The sequence below is a fragment of the Cyprinus carpio genome, chromosome A6, assembly GCF_018340385.1.
Source record: "Cyprinus carpio isolate SPL01 chromosome A6, ASM1834038v1, whole genome shotgun sequence".
NCBI lineage: Eukaryota > Metazoa > Chordata > Actinopteri > Cypriniformes > Cyprinidae > Cyprinus > Cyprinus carpio.
Window position 1 is genome coordinate 10792239 of NC_056577.1, and position 22182 is coordinate 10814420.

General features: G+C 37.3%; 1 protein-coding gene across 1 annotated transcript; it reads right to left on the reverse strand.

The window, feature by feature from the left end:
* Positions 1 to 5630: 5630 nt before the first annotated feature.
* On the reverse strand, positions 5631 to 7182 carry trim63a (tripartite motif containing 63a). Its single transcript, XM_042758022.1, has one exon. The coding sequence runs from the start codon at positions 7059 to 7061 to the stop codon at positions 6015 to 6017; it is 1047 nt and encodes a 348-aa protein (XP_042613956.1). The 5' UTR covers positions 7062 to 7182; the 3' UTR covers positions 5631 to 6014.
* Between the last annotated feature and the right edge of the window lie 15000 nt (positions 7183 to 22182).

Here is a 22182-nt window from a genome sequence, read left to right on the forward strand (position 1 = left end):
CAGTAGCCTTCAGCTCATCTGCATTTTTTTTGGTCTCTTGTTTCTCATTTTCCTCTTGACAATACCCCATAGATTCTCTATGGGGTTCAGGTCTGGTGAGTTTGCTGGCCAGTCCAGCAACACCATGGTCTCTTTATTTTTAAACCAACTTTTGGTGCTTTTGGCAGTGTGGGCAGGTGCCAAATCCTGCTGGAAAATGAAATCAGCATCTTCAAAAAGCTGGTCAGCAGAAGGAAGCATTAAGTGTTCCAAAATTTATTGGTAAACGGGTGCAGTGACTTTGGTTTACAAAAAAAAAAAAAAAAAAAAAATAAAAAATAAAAAATGACCCAACAACAGCAGATGACATTGCACCCCAAATCATCACAGACTGTGGAAACTTAACACTGGACTTCAAGCAACTTGGGTCACAACCACATCCACCCATCACCCACAACCTAGGACCTTGGTTTCCAAATGAAATACAAAACTTGCTCTCATCTGAAAAGAGGACTTTGGACCACTGGGCAACAGTCCAGTTCTTCTTCTCCTTAGCCCAGGTAAGACAGAATCAGAATCAGAATGAGCTTTATTGCCAGGTGTGTTTACAGATACGAGGAATTTGTTTTCGTGACAGAAGCTTCTGCAGTGCAACAGAATGACAGCGACAGAAAAAAAAAAAAAAAAAAACACATAATAAAAGAATAAAAAATACAAATAAGTAGGTAAGGAATAACAACATACAAATTGACAATTGTATGTGCAGGTATATTACAATAGGCAGTTTTGTATGTACAGGTATATTATGTGCAAATTTGAAGTGTAGACTAAGTATGTGTGTGTTTGATAAATAAGTGTATGTGTATAAATAGTGTTGTGTGTTCCACAGTTATTGTCAAGAACTGCAGAGCATGTCACGGAGGCAGCCATCCTGTATCGGCGCCTGCAGTTAATCAGTAAGACGCCTCTGACTTTGTCTGTGGTTCAGGAGTGGCTTAACAAGAAAAATGTGTCAACTGTAGCCAAATTCCTTGACACGTCTGTGTGTGGTGGCTCTTGATGCCATGACCCCAGCCTGAGTCCATTCCTTGTGAAGTTCACTCAAATTCTTGAATCGATTTTGCTTGACAATCCTCATAAGGCTGTGGTTCTCTCACTTGGTTGTGCATCTTTTTCTTCCACACATCAGCAGTCTTCCCCATGATTGTGTAGCCTAGTGAACTAAACTGAGAGACCATTTTGAAGGCTCGGGAAACCTTTGCAGGTGTTTTGAGTTGATTAGCTGATTGGCATGTCACCATATTCCAATTTGTTGAGATTAAGTGAATTGGTGGGTTTTTGTTAAATATGAGCCAAAATCATCACAATTAAAAGAACCAAAGACTTAAACTACTTCAGTCTGTGTGCATTGAATTTATTTAATACACAAGTTTCACAATTTGAGTTTAATTACTGAAATGAACTTTTCCACAACATTCTAATTTATTGAGATGCACCTGTATAATAAACCGTTCTATAAAGCTGAACGGCAGATGTACTGACATTTAGTGTGACACTCTTCCTCATGCTTAAATTTAGAAAAATGTCAGAGAATTGATACCGCCATGTTCAACCATTTGAAATCCAAAATAAAAATCAATAGTAGCTTGTTTTCCCTACTATTTTAATATTCCTGGAACTTTAGGGTTTTATAACTAGTTTTACATTTATGTGGCTTTAGTAAGTAATATTGTTGCACCCTACAGTGGTGCCTATCAGGGCATATGGCAAGATGACAGTGTGAATGTTTCTATTTACTGTGTGCCCATCTATAGGCAATGTCTGTGGTGGCTAAAAATGAATGTGGGATAGTTTTACACATCATAGTGCAGTCTTAGATGCACACCCTGCAATACATCAGTAAGGTTTCAAACATTTCGCTGTTTTCAGAATGACACAGCAGTTACTATCCTTGCATTTAGTAGATAAACAAAATGCCTGCATCAGTGTTTCTGCCTTAGTGGTTATCAGAAAAGCCCCTCTCCAGGGCTGTGGTTCAGGCAAAAATAAATAAATAAATAAATAATACTGTTTTATTCATGTTGTAGGTTAGGAGGTTGAACGAGAGAGTGCCCTTTAGTGCACTGGGGCTAGACTATGGGCAAGCTGATTCATTACTCTAAAATTAGCCCCCATGTATTGCTCTGGCCTTAGGTGCTGGCTAGGGGAAGTCCTGCTTTTATTTTGGGAAGCATTGCTGAGCTTTCAGTGACTTTTCTAATGTACCAAATGGATCTTTGCACACACTGGTTGAGTGTGTTGAGCTGTAAAGAAGAAGTTTTTTAAAAGTAAATGTGGTTAAATAGAGAAGAATGAAACTGACAAATTAAGGGGATAGTTGTAACCAGAGCCAGAAATAAAAACACTTAGGGTGGGCAAAATTATTTCATGCTGTAACCAAAGTATTGTTTAAACAATATTATTTAATTTCCTTATGGAAAATAAGATATCTCTATTAGGAGTGAAAAATATACAATATCATGTCACAATATATTGCAATAAAAAATTTTACAATATGAATTGTGGAAAGTGACAATTTGTGTTGTGTATACAGTAGTTCACCCAAAACAAAAGTTTAAAATATAAATTTAGCATCAGATATGGCAATGGCGCATCAAATATGGTAAACCCAAAATGTCATGCTTCCATGTTAATTATTATTAATACATTACAAATAAAATACATTATTTAATAAAATACAATATCTAAAACGTTTTAAATGTATGTAATCAGGGACAGAGTGCACACATTTGTGTCTAACATGATACTGTACTCTTTAGCTAAGAGAATTATGAATATTTCTATTTTTGTGCCATCTTACATGGGCAAGAAGGACATAATCCAGACCTACTCAAGTCCACCCCAATACCAAATTTAGAATTTTGTTGAACAGCACTTTTTGTTAACTGATTAACATATGTCTTAGAAGAGTAAAAAAAAAAGAAAAATAACTCTTCCATTTAACTCTATTTTGACACTTCTAGTATTTGTATTATGTTTTTGTACTTCAAATGATGATTATTAATGTACAAGATGTGTACATTAATCATTTGTTTTATGGAAAATCTTGGAAGAACACCTTTAACACACTTCGTCTCGTGCCAAAATGGCCTCCAGTGTGTTAGAAACATGAAAGCTGAGCCTCAAACTACACAGATAAATATACATGACAGACATGCACAATACTATTCACGGCAGCTCAGGCCAACTTGGAAAGTTTTAAATCAAGAGGTCAACCCTGTGAACAGCTGTTATTTTCTATTGTATAAAAAAAAATAAAAAAAAATAATATATTTGTTCTCTCTCTTAAACAGACAGAATTTTTATTGTCTTTTGAGTTTCTTGTTTCTAAATGTCTCTACAAAAAAGTACACTGCAGCAGTTAATGTAAAGATTTGTGTCTGAATTTGTTAATGAATGTGTTATAGTCCACTCTGAGCAGTGGTGGATAAAGTGCTTGAAAGCCACACTTAAGTAAAAGTATAGATATCTTACAAGAAAATGACTTTGGTAGAAGTTAAAGTGACCGTTTAGAATATTACTTAATTAGAAAAAGAGCAAATAAATATAAAATATTGTCTATATACAGTTTGAGCTGTAAGATTGTGTTCAGTTTTAAATTTCTTCCATTTTGTATCTTTGGGTTAGCATAAGACCCACTTGGAATCTGCATCTGAAGTGGCATTTAGATTCATTTACACAGACTGTTTAATGCAGCTCAGAGGGGACATGGATGCATTCAACCAGCAATTACAAATACGTAAATAATGCTTTGTTTTAAACATACAACGATGAATGTTGATATTTGAAAATACATGAAAAAGATTTAATACATGAAAAGATAGCCTACTTGAAATTAAAGTCGCCAGTAGGTGTCAGCAAGTCACTGTTAATGATCGAGTCATTGAGATTAAATCGATTCATTCAAAAAGTTGATTCATTCAGGAATGAAACATTTGACTTTTTTTAAAGTCACTGCATCATTCCTTAAAAAAAAAAAAAAAAAAAAAAACTGATTCATTCATTAAGGACACTCCATCCTGTTTGAAATTTGTTATCGTGCTGATATCTGAAGAAAAATGTCACTCTTATAGATTAACTATATTAACTGATATAAATATAAAAGACATACAGAGGCATTTTGCCTCTTATCTTGAATGGGCATTCTGAATGCATTTTAATAGTCTAAATATCTGGGTGTTTTTTTTTTTTTTTTTTTTTCTAGAATTTGTTTGCACATGCGTAAAGGTTTTTTTAGGAGTCAATTTGCGAGCCCCAGAACTCAAATTGTCAAATCTGCTTTCTTGCAGTCTGTTTTCTTTGGGGAAATGTATTGGAGTACATTTTATTAAGGACATATAGTGAGGTAAAAGGGAAAGTTGACAAATATTAAAACTCAAGTAAAGTTCAGATTCTTCCAAAAATACTTACTGTAATGAGGTATTATTACCAAGTTACATTACACCACTGACGCTGGATGCCCAGTCTTCATATTAACTGTTGGATCTTGCCCACAGGGCACTGGGTTCATAGGTAGGTATGGGAAGAAAACTGACAAGTCAGTCCACTAAAATCCAAAAAAATGGTCTATACACATTATTTTGACTGGTTATACAAAACAATTATTTAAAACATTTATTAAAAATATTTTTAAATATATATTCTGAATTAGATTCAGCTTTTAGAGTAAAAAAAATATAAAAAACAAGTTATGAAGTCGAAAGGAGAGCAGTGAAAACACACAGCAGTCTATTTCATTTGCTTTGTATAGTCCATTGAAAAATGAACATCTAAATGCTTGGTAGATGTGCTGACAGGGTTTGGCACGACTAGAGGTTCCATTATAGTAAACATTAAATATTAGCCTTCTATCTCTCCAGCCTTTGTCTCAGTGTCAGTGGTTTTATTAAAATAAATAGAATGTATATTATACATACTTTCAAGGACCAGCGTTAATGGTATAAAATCATTACAGTTTTTTAAAAATAAGAAATTGTTGTTCAGTCTCTATGCTCAAACTATTTACATTATATATATATATATATATATATATATATATATATATATATATATATATATAGTGAGAGAGAGAGAGAGAGAGAGAGAGATAGAGAGAGAGAGAAAGATGTACAATGGCACTACTTTGCTACTTTACATGTACTGGATTGTTATTTAAATCCAGGGACAAGCGTTAGGGTTTGTTTTAGGGCCATAGCAACTGTGTCTATAGCTGATAGCAGGTTCAGTGTTAACCTCTGTCCCATAACTGTGTCAAACATGCCTGTAAGCAGCTGTAATTGTCAGGGTTGGAAACATGAGGCCAGCAGCTCACTGTGAGTCTATTCCTGGAGCTCTTTGGCTTCTCTCATTCTCACCATGCTAAAATAGCCACCCACTTCAACCCTGTAGCGCAATACCTCACAAGGATAGGCTGGAGAGAATGCAGATATAGCAACCCAGTTGAAAGGGATAAAATCCCAAGAATTTTAAGGTCATCTGAGGGTGTGTGCACTTCAACAAATGAATAGTGTAATTTAAATAAGTGACACTTTTTTTTTGTAAGTCCTTTATTTTCACTGAATTATCCAATGAAAATGAACATTATATTACAGTTAATCAGTCAAGTGCATTATTTAATATTTCAAGTATTCAAATATTTGTATCTCACATGACATTCTAAAGTAAGTTAGCAGAGGTGTATTCTACATCTTATAAGTCTAGCTTTGATTTAGCAAACAAAACATAAACTTCTATGTTCTACTAAAATATAAAAAACATCCATATTAATAAAAAAGTACAAAAGTCAAGTGGAAAAGACATTACAAATGGTGCAATTTGTACAATTTGTACTAAAACTGCTTTAAGATTGCACTTCCCTTGTCTCACAGTTATCAAAAGCAGCTAGAATATTGTCCTTATTATGAACCATGAAGGTTTTTTTTTCTACTGTTGTCTCCTTTGTCCTAACAAGTCCTTATTCTAGAGTCTATCATCGCTTATTCTTCCTCTTCCTCTTCTTCTTCTTCCTCCTCTTCTTCATCCTTATCATCATCATCTCCACGGACTCCAAAGTCCATTTTTGCAAGCATGGCCTCTACATCTTCTGTGAAGAGTGTGAAGTGGTCCATACTCTCAAAGCCGGGCTCTGGCCTCTGTAGATGGGAGTTCTTGGATGCATCTTTGGCTTCTGTGATCAGCTTCTTGGCAGCGATTAGGAACTCAGCCGTATTGCTGTTGTCCATGGTCTGGGAGGCTTTGTCCATCAGCTTGATGCTGGTCTGCAACTGTTCATTGTACTGCTGGATTAACGATCGCACAAGACCCACCTTCTCATCCTGTTCTTGAGTGATCTGCTCTAGGAGTTGGGTCTTGCGGTCTTCTAGGATGGCATAGAGTAGGTCTAACTTCTCCCCCAATTTCTGCTTCTGCACTTGGCTGTTTTCTTCAACCGTTTTGCAGATTTCCTCCATTTGCATTAACATTGCCTGCAAGCAGCTGTTGCTTGCACCTAGCAGGTCGATTGAATTTTTAAGTTCAGACTTCTTGGCTTCATAAACACCTTTTAGAGTGGAAACTTCACAGTCCTTGTGCTGACCGAATACTTTGCACATGGAGCAAGTGGGTGTCTGGCAGGTTATGCAGTAGATGTTAATTTTTTCATCTTTGTGTACCTCACACACAGACTCTTTTGTTTCTTTGGATTTCAAAGGGGGTTCAAGGGCATTACCTCCTTTCTCCAATTGTTGCTTATAGATGTCGATGATGTTCTCCACCAGAAGGTTCCTTTGCAGACCATAGACACCATGCCGGTCCAGCACCACCTCAAATCGGCAGGTAGGGCATCGGAAGATGCCTCCAGAGAAGTGGTATGGGTTTTTGGAGTCGTAAAGGTCACTGGCGCAGCCACGGCACAGATTGTGCTGGCATGGTAGAATGACAACTGGCTTTGTGAACATGTCCAGGCAGATGGGGCAGCTCAGCTGCTTCTCCAGGCTCTCCATGGGACTCGGAGCCCGGACTATTTGACCCCTTTGGATGTCCATTGATGTCGTTTGAGGTAGAGTCCTTATAACCTTGACTGCTTTGCCTTTTGGTTGAGCTTCAGCTTTTCAGGTTGCTACTGCCTTTACTGAGGTTAATTTGATCTGTTGGGGATGGACGCACTCAGGGTTTATATACCGGCCCGCTGTCTGTGACACTTGATCTGTGAGGCGGCTTGGATAGGATTGCTCCCACCACTTGTTTGTGCGGCTTGATTTGGAGAAACATGCGACCCTCCAACACAAGTCACATGCCAAACTTAGCAACAACGACCCCCTCCCTTTCCAAGCTCTCCATCTGTGGGAGAAATGTGTAGGCAATTCACATAGTCACACAGTCAAACAACACCCATGTGATAGTTGTTGGCATGTAAACATCCAGAACTTCCCTGACTACACAACAACATGGCATGTCAATTTTACACTACACTTTTATTGTTTCCTAAGACCATTTGAATCAGTTGTTGTATGGTATGTGAGAAATTCAGAAGGATTTTTAGGACAGTTGAGCAAGGGGTGAGTTGTGCAACACATAATCTGTTTTAGCTTCCATTGTCCCTCACCTGTTTGTCCTGATGGCCGCTTGCCATCAACATCCGTCTGTATGGTTCTGGAAGAGAGATCAGACGGTTGGGCAGTGAAAGACAGACGTCAGACTTTCCGCCTCCTGGAAGCCCCTCATCTTCCCATGACTGGGTGTTTCACAATTTTAGCACATTGAATTTGTAAACAAAAAGTCATGAGGTCGACAGCCATGCCACCCCTCTAAAGCAACTTAAGCAATATCACACTGAAAGTGTCATTGTCTTCTCTTGGAGATGTGCTTCAAAATAGGAGATGGTCACTGTAGAATAAAGTAGAACATATTTATATGACTCATGTCTGTTACATCATCATCTCACTCACATGAGAGCTGAAACAACATGTTCAGACCAGTAGTGCATTTATTTCTTTGTTTACAAACAAAGCTATTTTTTGACAAAGTTTTTGATTAAAAGTGGCAAAAAATATGTGTACACTCTAAAAAAACGGCTGGGTTATTTTTTAACCCAAGCTGGGCTGAGTTTTTGGGGGTCTTTGTTGGGTTTATTTATTACTTTTTAAACATTTTGGGTTTTTCACAATGTGTTGAGTCAACCTGCTGGTTGTCACTCTGTGTTGTTTCAGGCCAGCATTTAACGCGCCTGGAAAGATGTTAATCGCTCCCCAACTGGTCATTTTGGAAGAACAACGGGGCAAAGCCACTGGTTTCAACTGTTAAAAGGTAAGTTGATTTTAATGTTTTCAGTAAATGTAATTGGTTTAACTATTGCAGATAATTCTACGGCCAACTTTGATTTTGTCAGTTGTCCTTCGAGAAAAACGTTAAACTTTCTCACCAGGCCAACATTCGTTAGTTGTTAAATGATGGAACGGTTTACCTCCAGACGGCCATTTCTACGTGGTAAGGGCCTCGTAGGTATCTTGAGACGACAGATAATTATACCGGTTTTATTAAGTATCGAGACACAGTGACTTGCTGTGAAATATGTGTATCCTGTGAAAAAATATAGAGAAAGAGTCGTTGTGACACGGACCAAATTTAAATGTAAACGTTTATAATGTGTCTGTCAACATTGTAAATATACACCTTAACACAGAAAGGCTTTCTTCTAAAAAACGCCTTGGTTTAAAATAAATCATACAATTACTTACATGGTCGCTGGACCGCAGTGATTAAAAGAAATAAATTAGATGCCGGAAAAGAACGACGTCTCAGGCCTCGTACCTTCAAACTTCGGCAACGTAGTGGCAATGCCTGTGTTGTTTTATAACGGTCTTTTTACCCTACGTAAAATAAAGGTTTTTGGTAATTTGTGGTTCCAAGTAATAATTCAAAAATGTTGTGTTTTTTTCCTTGTCAGAAGAGCACAGGGATTAGTTGGTGAGAGAAAAAAAAGTACTACATCGTTGTGACTAAAACGTCGTATCGAGCCCGTTCAAACGAAGTTCAATTAATACATTGTACACACATAATTGGTTTGTCTGATAATCAACTAAACACTTGCGTAATTAAAACGTATAATTCTGTTGTCGCTGCCTGCTAGTTAGGTAAAGCAGAAATGTTACATTCAGTTGTTTATAATGAGCGAAAAGGGAAAAAAGGCGAAGACAGCGAAAATACATTTTATATACCCATTTTTCACTGATTGTTTCGTTTTTGACTATGGCAGTGTATTGACACCATATCTGTGCCAGTGACTGTGATGTGTGTGGTTTCGATTTACAGCCGCTATTAATATAAACTGTGATTATTAAACATCCTCTATTGATTACACATTTTTGAAGCCAATCACTAGCTTCTGTAACCTACTCATAGGTGAATTTATTACCTCCATACTCATGATCTGAACTTCACACCAGTTTATTGAAACTGAAATCACCGCTATTAACAATCCTGTATTTTTATTTACTTTAATTTTTATAGGTTGGAACAAACGTGGGAATTCCGTTAACCGAGCAGCGTTACAACTCCATGTTCATGGCAATTTGAAAAATGCCATCAATCTAACAGACCCTGAATCTTCAGGTAGGTAGGAATTTTTCTGGACAATTTCCCAAAAGGAATTGCAACTTTATGAGTAATATTGCATTTTTCCACCATGTTGGGACCCGCATATAAAACCAAAAACGTGCGTTTTGACCAGCAGATGTGAAGCTTAAAGATGCTTACACAGAACTGTCATCCGTGTTCTAACTATGGGACATGTTGTATTGGGAGATAGTTTGTAGGTGGTTATTACCCCAATCTCTCGTGTTGGCAACTCTGATGGCAGCAAAACAACCTTGCAGTTTCTAGGCATTTGCCTATTTGCAACTTACACCTATATTGTGTCCCTCAGTGTTGAAAATGAAATGAAAAGCCTTTGGTATTGGTTTAATGGTTGAAATTTTAGTTACCATTGTGGGCTCCCACCATTAGCAGGGGAGTGTATAGCACCATTGGGTTTAAAATGACTAAAAGAAAATTCTATATTGTGTTTTGCCAAGGGTATAGGGAGACCCGGGTTTCACATGTCTGGTGCTTGTAACACGCATCTTCTCGGAAGTGGCCGCGTGCGCTTTAGTAGTCCTTACCATCCATTGTCCAACCTTTGGCACAATTGTCTTTGAGTGATGTCACCTCCACAATACAAACACTCCCCCATAGGTATGGCCCAATTACACCAGATTGACAGGTTCCCATGGGAGGCATTGGAAAATTCAGATTCTAAAAGTATTGCGCAATTCCCTTTCAGTTTGGCCAGGAGGTCATGGTACATGTGTGAAAAAAGCAGGACCCCAGAAGTGGTTAACAACCCGATGCTCCCGAAAAGTGTATGCAATCCTAAAAAAAAAAAACTTCGTCTGTTTTCATTCTTATTCCGAGGTCCACTAAGTCTGTTAAGATCAATGTTGGAGAGATTGACCTAAGCCCTGAATGGGAGGCTCGAGAGAGAGGAGAGGTAACGACGGGGAGGGAGGACCCAGGGACAAACTAGATGGCCCCGAGGGGACAGATCCCCTGGGTCAATACCATTGTCTCCTTAGACGGAGATCGGCACAAGTCAATCGAAAACACATAATGAGTCCACTGCAACAATCTGAACTCTGCTGCAGCCTGAATTTGAAACCGTCTATTTGGTTCTGGCCAGAGGTAGAAAACTGAGCCTTATTTCTCCCCAAGGTGTTTTCAATTCAATCACCGTGTTCTACCGATGGTTTTTTGCCTTCTGTTGCCTCTTGCTGTTTTGGGGACACTTAATATCCAGCTATATCGTCTATGAATGTACACACTGGACGATAAATCACTGATCAATGATGACCTTGACTTTAACTGAAACTTTATTATTACTGTTGTTTTTGCATTATTACACACTAGGTTTCCTATTTTAATACTGTAAAGCTTGCTTTGACACGTATTTTTCACCACTGTGCAAATGCGCGGGTGAAACCCGCAAAAAGTTAATGCCTGCAAATTTTGCATTTTGTTTGATTGAGTTGTCCACAAATTTGGTCACGTGGAAAACGCAATTGAAAATATATTTGCAATTCCTGTTTGAAAATTGTCCCTTCCATAGACAGGCTCTATCGCAGAGTTTCACGGCTCTCAAAGCTGTAGATCTTTGCTTCAAAAAAAGCTCTAAGTGGGGTTTGTTGAAAGTCACCCAAAAAGGAAAATTCTGTCAGTAATTATTTCACCCTGGTTAAAAGCTCTCTGGGTTTCATCGAAAATATCTTAACTTGTGTTTCTGTAGATGAACGCAGGTCTGTATGGGTTTGTACACGACATGAGGGTGAGCAATAAATGAAAGTAGTTTCATTTTTGGGTGTGACCTATCCCTGTACTACCCTTAACAGGTGTACATTTACCTAGGAAATATACTTTTATAATTTTTAGGGACATCTTTTACATGATTTTGCATTCTCTGTCTTTTTAAAATTTAATTGTCAATTGTAATTTCACTGTGAGTTTAAATATTTAAACATTAAGCAGACACAGGTCAAAACTAATTTCCTTATTTATTGCAGTATTCTTAGTTTTGTGTGAAAACAAAAAAAAAAAGATTGCATGTCTTTCTTAAGACCCATGTGTGAATGGCCATTATAAAAATAACATATAAACCTGGAGGACATTAATATGATTTGTTAAGAATTATGAGAATCCCAAGAGATTGTACATGCCCACAGTTTTAAAAAATCAACACACAACAATGGATATACTGTTTCTCTCAAACAACCCCAGCACGTAAATTGTAAACAGGCCTTTTCAGTCCAGATACTAGATGGGTTGCCAATTGGATTTTTTTAACCCCGCCATTGTTAGAGTGTCGTTGTAGGAATTACCATTGACCAACTCTCTCTTTTGACAAAAAGTTTGTGATTTTAAACGTGGCAAAAATTATGTCTGAAATTAATTTAGTGACAGTCTTATGGAAATATAAATATTTTGTAAATTATCATTTTAAATCTGTCTAATATTAGATGGAAATTGTGACATAAAAGAAGTCATAAATCAACATCTCAGGAAAATGGTAATAAATGGGGTTTATACAAATCAAAATATGACTTTCTGTGTTCTGTCGAAAGTTTTGGAGTTTTCACAGGACGTTGATTTCAGTACAGAAGAAGTTTAAGTCCTCATATGAGGTCCGTACACTGGGACTAAAAGCAATGTTTATTTCACTAGATTTTGGGAGACTTATAAATGAATAGGGAAAGAAAATATATTTTCAAGTATTCTATGAAATATTATATATTATTATGAAAATTGTGTCAATTATTACTGCCATTATTACACTTCTTTTTTCATTACATGTTGCCCCAAAAACACATTAATATGCAAATTAGATTTAGTTTATACATACATTGTATATAATGAGAAAACACGTTTATGGTCATTTTACACATATTTTGCTGAAAGAAAAAGAATATCATTCTGTTATAACATTGTTGAGAATCATCTTTATACAAAGTTTGGTAAAAAAAAAAAAAAAAAAAATCAAAACATCTCAGGGATTGTGAAATCAAAATATGATTAAAATAAATTGTTTTTGCCTACGCATATTCATTCATGTCTTTTCATTTTTTTTTAAAGAAGTTGAGTCCAAATGTCCTCTTATGAATGAAATATCTTTTTTTTTTTACATTATTTTTAATTCTCTAAACAATGCAAAGACATGGAAAAAACATTTTTTTTAATTCAAATATTTAATAATTATATAGAGTGTCCTAAGGGCCATAAGTGCGCTGTATAACCAAGAAGTGGCCACTAGGTGGCAAAATATACCAATTTTTTCAACACCTCTTTTACAAACTGTCTCAAGCGCCCTCTTTAGTTTTGCTGTAGTTAATAATATTTTTTAGTTATTGGTTCATTCCACAGTTATGCTATAGACTGAATGGGTTTAGGATGTGAGAGTCCAAAAATAAATGGACATTCATTTAAAAAATGAATGTCTATTATGAATTTTATACTATCCTCCCCTGTTCTGTCTATTTTAATGGGACAGGCTAAATGTCGGTATCATAATGCATACAAAACAGTTCTTATGTCTGTGAAAATGTGTTGTCTCTCGAACAAATGTGTTTCCTACAGTGCATGATCACTGGAGACCCATTGTTTGTTTTGGGGCAGCAATCAAAGATAACTGATGAATGTACATTTCCAGACTGGAGCCAGTTTGGCCCCTATCAACAGAACCATCTTTGTGTCCCATAAGTCTACAATATGAGTCCATTGTGGCTTTGTGTACAAGTGACTTATAGCAAACCAATGATGTGACCACACTGTTAGACTGTTATGCATCAAAGGTGACAGCTACAACATGGCGTGCAGAAAAGATTCCTGTTCTTGACAGTATGTTTAGCTTCCACCACTCAGAGTATGTCAAATGAACATAAATACAGCAGTGTGTTTGGTACAATGGCACAGTCAACAACAACAACAACATTGATAGCGATTATAGTGATATCTTTTCCCACGCTTTAAGAAAGTGAAATTCCAGCAAAAACAGTATTAAGTACCAGTGCCCTTATAAAATGCAATGTGTAATGATCCTTCTCATAACTGGCAAGACATAACAGATTCCGAAAAAAAAAGAATGTATTCTAATGCCGTCTTTCATTTTTTCATTTGGGAGCCTAATGGTTAGAGAGTCGGACTTGTAACTCAAATGTCACAGGTTCAAGTCTCAGTACCAGCAGTAATTTTTAGCGGGGGGAGTGAATGACCAGCACTCTCTTCCACCCTCAATACCATGACTGACCCTTGAGCAAGGCACTGAACCCCCAACTGCTCTCCAGGCACCACGGCAAAACAGGCTCTGCCCACTGCTCCACGGTGTGTGTGTGTGTGCGTGTGTGTGTGTTCACTATTCACTGTGTGCACTTGGATGGGTTAAACTCCGAGTATGGGACACCATACTCTACACATCACATCACTTTCACTTTACTATATATTATTTTGGATCATTTATAGATACAAAACATACACTTTCCACAGCAATAATGTAATAGAAAATCAAAGATTGTGTTATTCAAATCTTTGAGGGTCTCAAAACTGCTGATCTACTCTTTTGGCAAGGAGAGGGTTAAGCGTTATCTTCCTAATTTCAGACCAGGTCAGTGGAGATTTTCTGCCACCTCCTGGCAGCTGTTGATCAGTGAGCATTTAGCCAAAATGTCAGTTACAATTTAATCTTATAAACTTAAAAAGAAAAAAAAAGGGTCTGGTGCATTTTACCATTTTATATCAAAGTCTATAACATCAAAATCCTCAAAACTGTTTTGAGAAAACAGTACACATGCTTTTTGTGTTCAATCACACTATTGTGGTGCCATGAGACTATGTCTCTGTCCGCCTCCACTCTGAAAGACCACAAATTTTTCAGAGGTAAAAAATCATTAAAGCAACACTTTTTGTGCTTCTGAGAAAAAACTCATGTGTTGGGAGTCACAGAATGGAGGAATGTTTGAGGGAAGATGGTTTTACCATCTATAAATCTCTGTCTGGGTTAATCATTGTTCTTGTGGTTTCCACAGCCAGGCGGAACCCATGCAGGCTTCTCTCATCACCTATATACTTAAATCATCCCACTGGAATATAGACTAATAGAAACCTTCTGGGACTATTAGAACTGTTAGGTTTCATCCAGATAAAGTTAAAAGCAAAAGACCCCATGTGAGTCACATAAAAATCAGGTGTATGGGCTTATACTTGTCGTCCAGTGAATAAAACTGGGTTTGAAAGAAATCTAGTACATTTGCAGTTAGGTTCAATGAAAACGTCAAAAAAAAAAAAAAAAAAAAAACCTTGGGTTAAAACATGAGACAAATTACTGTTTTCTATTTTCAGCTATAGTTTTTAACAGTAAAAAAAAAAATAAAAACAAATCTGCATAAAGTTTTTTTTTTTGGGGGGGGGGGGGGGGGGATATATTTATTCCTTGCAATGTACTGTCAAGAATAATATGTACTTGTGCTGTATCTTTCTAGTGAGTTTCACCTTGCCACTGTCACCTTTAGCTTTTATAATGGAGATTTGTTAGGCAATATTATCTCTAAAGCTGTTTTGGAACAATATTTATTGTGAAAAGTGTTATACTGTATAAACACATTAAACCGAATTAAAAATGTTTCTCTTTGGGTTTATACGTCTAACATAATTATAGCATAATTGGTAGAGAATTATATGCCATTAACTCACTAGGAAGTAAATATTTTCCAGATATAATTGTAATAATTTCTTTTGGCTTTAGTATAATGACAATATAAAAGTGGAATATTTAATCTTGCATTTTGCAAATAAATTATATCATCACACCTACTGTTTTTCTCGCACACTATAAATGGCAGATCTATAGCAGATATTATATCTTTAACAAAGAGGTTCCTTGCAAGGGGATCCTCATATTTGGGGGTCCCGGGTATCGAAAAGTTTTAAAACAATAAAATTCAAAGTAATAAAAAAATAAAAAATAAAAAAAAAGTATAAATAGTTTTCTTCTAATGTCAAGGACCACTATGGAAATAAGTCTTGTTACGTTATTATGTTATGCTTGACAAAGAAGTGTAATTGCAGATCATGTATAACTCAAACTCAGTACCTAATGCTCAAGCCATCATATCAGGAGCTTTGATCTCTGACTTTTCCCCATGTTTATTTGTTCAACTGAAGGCTTTCTGAACTGAAAAGATTGCCAAGGACAATGAGGCAGGAATTCCCAATTGAACCGTGTCTCTGTTTATCTGCATTGCACCCAGTGGGAGTGCGTGAGAAAATGAAGGAGCTGGGTGGTATTGTTGGTTGCCATCATTTCCCTATTTTTGATATATCGCCTCTGTTTTAGGAGCCCTCTGGCCATTCTAACACCAGCATTAGGAACGACCATGTGCTCATAGCTTTGTCTAGATGCTGGCATCCATACAGATGTGGCCAGTTTCCACATATTCGCCCAACATTCACCTAAAATAGAGACTTTTTTGAGGTCATGGGTGGAGTATATAGTGGTTTCAATGAAGTGCCAGTCATTTCTTCACTCATGACTTTTAAATTCCAAAATAGTCTCAAAAGGTTCTCATTTACAGTAAAAACAGAAGGACACAGTGAGTATAAATCTGGCTATATTACTTCATTCAAATTGTTAAGTTATTAATACACATATAGGCTGCTGTATTTTAGTCTGGCACCAGTAAAGCAGGACTGCCACCATAACAGGCCAGGTTGTGATATTTTAGTTTGAGAATAGTTTTGTTCCCACAGACGAGGACTGCTGCCTGACTTTTTAATATGATTATAAGATAACAGCAGAAAATTGGCCAATAGAGTTAAAGGAATTTGTGGGAAAGGAAATGGGTTGAAAGAAGAGGATACTAAGGCAGAGCAAGAAAGAGAGAAAGATATCATATCCATCAACATCATTCACCACAGAGTGCAAGAGTGGAACACTGTCACTCTAAACAGGAAGAGGTGGTCAGATTAAATGGAGATTCCTGAAGTCTCTGCACCTTCTCAGCAAAAGAGAGAAAGGTACACCAGCGTAAGCAAAAGATTAGCCTATCATGCAGTATCTTAGATTAAAGGCATTATTCACTGGACACCACTGGATTTTAAATAAAAGCGCTGTTTATCTATCTGTCAGACCTAATGCAAATTCTCAGGGTCTCTCACCATATTTTAGGGCCAGGATGGAGGTATACATTGATATAATAGTGTACACAACACTTTAGTGATTCACTCTAATAGTATCTTCTTAGCTATGGACTTTGCTATTGTTCTTAGAAGTATTTGCTAGATGGATTAAGGGGTCCTAGTAGGGTTCTTTTCTTTTTCTCAGTTTCATTTGCAGCCTTAATAAGTTCTCTTTGACATTTATGGTGGTGGTGAGAATTTACCTTTATCAGGTTTTGTGCTTTTACTGATTAAAAGAGGGGCTGTAGTGTGACAGACATTGTTGCTTTATGATGTCACGGGAAACCAGAGTTATAGATGTTTCACACAGCCTTGTGAGATCTGTGGCCTTCATCATCACAAGAACATTTGGAGCTTGGCCATGTTTTTGCACAGCACGTTTCTTTTCACACCTTACCAGACACATGAAAACTCAACTGTTTTACTCACTCTAATGACTTTAATGAGATTTAATGACTCACACATACTTGTTTCATTCTTGAATATGTTTCTGAATGAAATGGTTGTGTGAATTATTCATTGACTCACTCATAAAGACAGTAACTTGTTGTCACACATAGTCTAGAACTGACAAAGATGAATGGAGTGTGATACAGTGAAGTCCAGACAGTGAAGTCCCAGTGCTGTTAGACTGTAAATATCATCACTCTTGCAATGCCAGATTCAAGGACTGGAACTGTTGCATAAGTAGTATTTTCCTATGCTTCTTCTACAGTGAATGCTTTAAGATGATAAGTATATGTTTTGATTTTGGTACTGCTTGAAATTTAACTAAAGGAAACTGTAAATTGTAATATAGATTTTTTTTTTTTTTTTATATCTTGTGATTTGTCCAAGCATGGTTCAGATTATCCGCCAGCCTGCTTTTCCCATGGCTGTCCAAAAGAACATAAGCTCTGCTCTGAAGGACAGCTGTAGAGTTTGATTTTCCCCAAATAGCCATAAAATTACTCAGAGTGTAGATTGACCTCTGTGTTGCTTTACCCTGGTCAGCTACCTCAGATGGATTCAGGGAAGCAAGGCAGAAGTTTAGGGACCCAACTAGTCTCTAATTGAATCTGGAGCAGGTCCAGCAAGCCACAGTACAGGTCAAAACGGGTTTGGGATATCTATGCTTCACATTTATTTGCTTTTCTTTTGTCTTTAAACCTCTTCTTATCCAAGTGCTCCCATCTCAGATGGAGTGTCGGTGAGATGTTGTTTTAAGAAAAGTTCATACCAAAGATAACCTCTTTCAGGTGGTAAAATTTACTCTCTGTTTACCAAGTCCCTGCCACAAATCCTTTTCATTTGTTGAATCACGAGATCAAAAAGAGGTTGTTGGGCCGTACTTCCCTTTCCCATATAACTAAATATAACTTTAGCATTTCCTCAGCTTGTCTCCTTGTATTTATTAATGGTGTCTCGTAAGTGAACTGGAAAAATGCCTTATAGATTAATAATGGGGTTTAAAAAAAATATATATATATATTCTTGCATTACTTCTTTACTAAGCTGGGATATTCATGAGATAAATGAATCAAGCTTTCAACTAAAACATAATTAATGCTAACAGTCTCATTCATCTTTTCATCGAAAACATCTGAACCACTCCACATTGCTTGAGGTATAATTATTCACCAAAAGCCTCCCCAGATAATTCCAAGGTTGTAGCTCTTCTAATTGTGATGTTTTGTATCTGAGAAGGAAGTGGGTCATTGCAGGGTCAACAGTGCTGCAATTAAACCATTTTCTGTAGGTCAGCGCACAGACGGTGGACCAAAGCCATAGTTCAAAGGTGTATTCCTGGTATGCACCACAAGCAAATGCTCCTCAAGACATGTGTATTTGTGAAGTGTCTTTTCTCCATCCAAGCGTTTTTGAACTATGTTGGGAGAGGACGCAGCCAGACTCTGGATATAATGGTGAGGAAGTGCTTTATGATGTCGCTGATTGAGTCTGAGCTTATATGTTTGCTGATTCTTATCTGCTCAAAGATGTGGCAATGGTTTTCTGGTCAGTGGGGGAGAAGGACAGGAGAGTATTTAAGCCTCCACGTCCCTTCCTCAGGTTTAAGAAACACTGCTCTTTCCAGTACACGGCGCTACTGAGTGAAGCACACAGTTTTCACCTTGTTTATCTCCCTCACATTAATCTGAAAGGCAGGAGATCTGAACCTTCATTATGAACTTGTTTTATAGAGGGGCCTGGACTTGTTTGCTATTATATGTCTGTGGTATTCTAAACATATCTGCACTATGGCACTGGCTTAATTCCACAGAAGATGCTCAAAATACCTGGTTTTAAAAACAATAATTATCCCAAACACAAAAGCTGAATATTTGTTTCTTTTTGATTACACAAGTTCATACGATATTAGGATTAAGAATATTTTCAGAAGACTGTCAACCACAAACGGGGCCAGAAATAGAGTGGAACAAATCTTTCTTTGACTTTATTTGTTTACCCTTAAACCAAATTGTTTTCTAGCCAAAGCCCTGAAAGAAGAGATCCATGCAAGTTTCACAAAGAAACTTGGCACTATCGCTTAGATTTTGAAACAATGACCTACATAGACATTTCTTTCATTTAAAGGGTTAGTTCATGCAAAAATGTCAATTCTGTCATCATCTGATCACTCTCGTGTTGTTTCAAAAGTGTATGTCTTTCTTCCGAACACAACACTACAGAAATTTTGAAAAATGTCTCAGTGTTTTATTGTGTAGTATGTAATGACGTGTAGTATGTAATGATGTCCGTGCAGTCAGCAGACAGGAGTCTCTTTATAACTCTGTGAAACGAAGCCAGGTCAATTAATAAAAATGCATGGACATACATTTAAGCATCCACCTTAGCACATAATCAAACTATAAATGAATGGAGGGAAATTAGACCTTTGACCCTTCCTTCTCCCTAATGTGGCCCCTATCAGAATGTAGCTATTTGGCAGCAAACATTAAAAGGGATTTGGTCTCTCTTGTGAGACTACTGATTGAGAGGGTAGCAGAAGAAGTGATCTACAAATATTCTAAACCTAACATTCCATCTTGAATCCACAGGAGATTTAGTGCTAAAAAACAGGTGTGCGTATCAACATATCTTCAATATGGATTTCTGTGCTATTTTGTTCCATGTACCATAAAATTATTCCTTGACCTCAAATGAATAATGTACACCAGAGGAAAACATAAAGGTAGAGTAACATCATCCAAACTCCAAACTGCAACCACTTGGCTGATGTTTCAATAGCATTAAATTTTATTAGAATAATATCCCTCCCTCGCTTTATATATGAATTAGCTGTCATGGTAAAACCCAGCTTGCACAAACTGTGATCCACACTATTTATCAAAAACAGAGGAGAAGGAAAATGACTCGGCCTGCTTAAGTTTTTAGTTCATCCTTTTGTTTTGGAAAGTAGATAAAGCATCTGTGATTGATGGTTTCCCATGCCTATGACTGTCAAAAGTAAAAAGCCCCCACAGGTTTTATCTGAAATGGACCCCTCCAGATCCTTGCTGCTTGAAGTCTATGTAGTAGATGTCAGCGGACAGAATGGAGGTCAGGATTAAATACAGTACACTGACAGCTAAGCTGCCTTTATATCAGCGTCCGGCCTCTTTTTGTGTGTTCCCAGTGGCCTTGGGTCTTTTTCATCACCTTGGCCTAATATTTACCCAATTTTGGAACTTCACCAGAGGAAGGAATGCCAAGGAAGGAACCTTGAGTAAAACTTCAAACATTGTAACTGTTGAGAGACATCCGCAAGCTGTAAACCCATATTATACCTGACACAAATACACACATAGAGCCAGATGTGTTTGGCTGAAACTGACAGGTCAGTGTGACTGAAACCAACACAGAGTGGGTTTGTTCTGCGGCACTATTAGGAAAAGTGTTTTTGGTTACATGAATGGTAGTAGAAATATTCAGAATTCAGAATCATCTTTGGCACATGCAATTGGACCCAGAGCAGCAGGAAGGGATGTTTTTTTTTTTCAGTAAATACTTTGCTTTATCAGGTTCCTTTCTGATGAGGTATGGACAGGTTATGCCATAGGATACGTAAGCCTGTGTGGGTGTGAAGATCAGTGGGGTTTGCAAGGCCTGGAGTCAAGGGCTTTTTATAGATGCACAGCGCTGCAAGGGCTGGTGAGTAAAGCAGACAGTTATGAATGGGTCTGACTAAGACCCCATTAGCAAAGAGTTATTAATTACAGCCCATGATAACAGATGAATGAGGGAAACTTACTGAATATTGTGCTGGGAAAAATAACCTTGTTTAATCTTCATCATTTGTACAATCTGGTTTCTTTGATTTATAGGTTCTGAAATCAGAAAGGGAAAAATCCAAAAACTGAGATCAAACTCTTGAAATGTCCCATACGGTAAGTACAGAAGTGCAGTTTAAAAATACACTATCTATATATATATATATATATATATATATATATATATATATATATATATATATATATATATATATATATATATATATATATATATATATATATACACTGAACAAAATTATAAACACAACACTTTTGTTTTTGCCCCCATTTTTCATGAGCTGAACTGAAATGTACACAAAAGGCCTATTTCTCTCAAATATTGTTCACAAGTCTGTCTAAATCTGTGTTAGTGAGCACTTCTCATTTGCCGAGATAACCCATCCACCTCACAGGTGTGGCATATCAAGATGCTGATTAGACAGCATGATTATTTCACAGGTGTGCCTTAGGCTGGCCACAATAAAAGGCCACTCTAAAATGTGAAGTTTTATCACACAGCACAATGCCACAGAATTCTCAAGTTTTCATGCAACTTGCAATCTGAATGCAGAAATCACCAACATACCCCAGAACTTAATCCCGTGAATTGAATGTTCATTTCTCTACCATAAGCCATCTTCAAAGGCGTTTCAGAGAATTTGGCAGTACACCCAACCGGCCTCACAACTGCAGACCACGTGTAACCACACCAGCCCAGGACCTCCACATCCAGCATCTTCACCTCCAAGATCGTCTGAGACCAGCCACCCAGACAGCTGCTGTAACAATCGGTTTGTATAACTAAAGAATTTCTGCACAAACCGTCAGAAACCATCTCAGGGAAGCTCATCTGCATGCTCGTCGTCCTAATCGGGGTCTCGACCTGACTGCAGTTCGTCGTTGTAACCGACTTGAGTGGGCAAATGCGCACATTCAATGGCGTCTGGCACTTTGGAGATGTGTCCTCTTCACAGATGAATCCTGGATTTCACTGTACATGGCAGATGGCAGACAGAGTGTATGGCGTTGTGTGGGTGAGCGGTTTGCTGATGTCAACGTTGTGTATCGAGTGGCCCAATGGTGGTGGTGGGGTTATGGTATGGGCAGGCGTGTTATGGACAATGAACACAGGTGCATTTTACTGATGGCATTTTGATATATA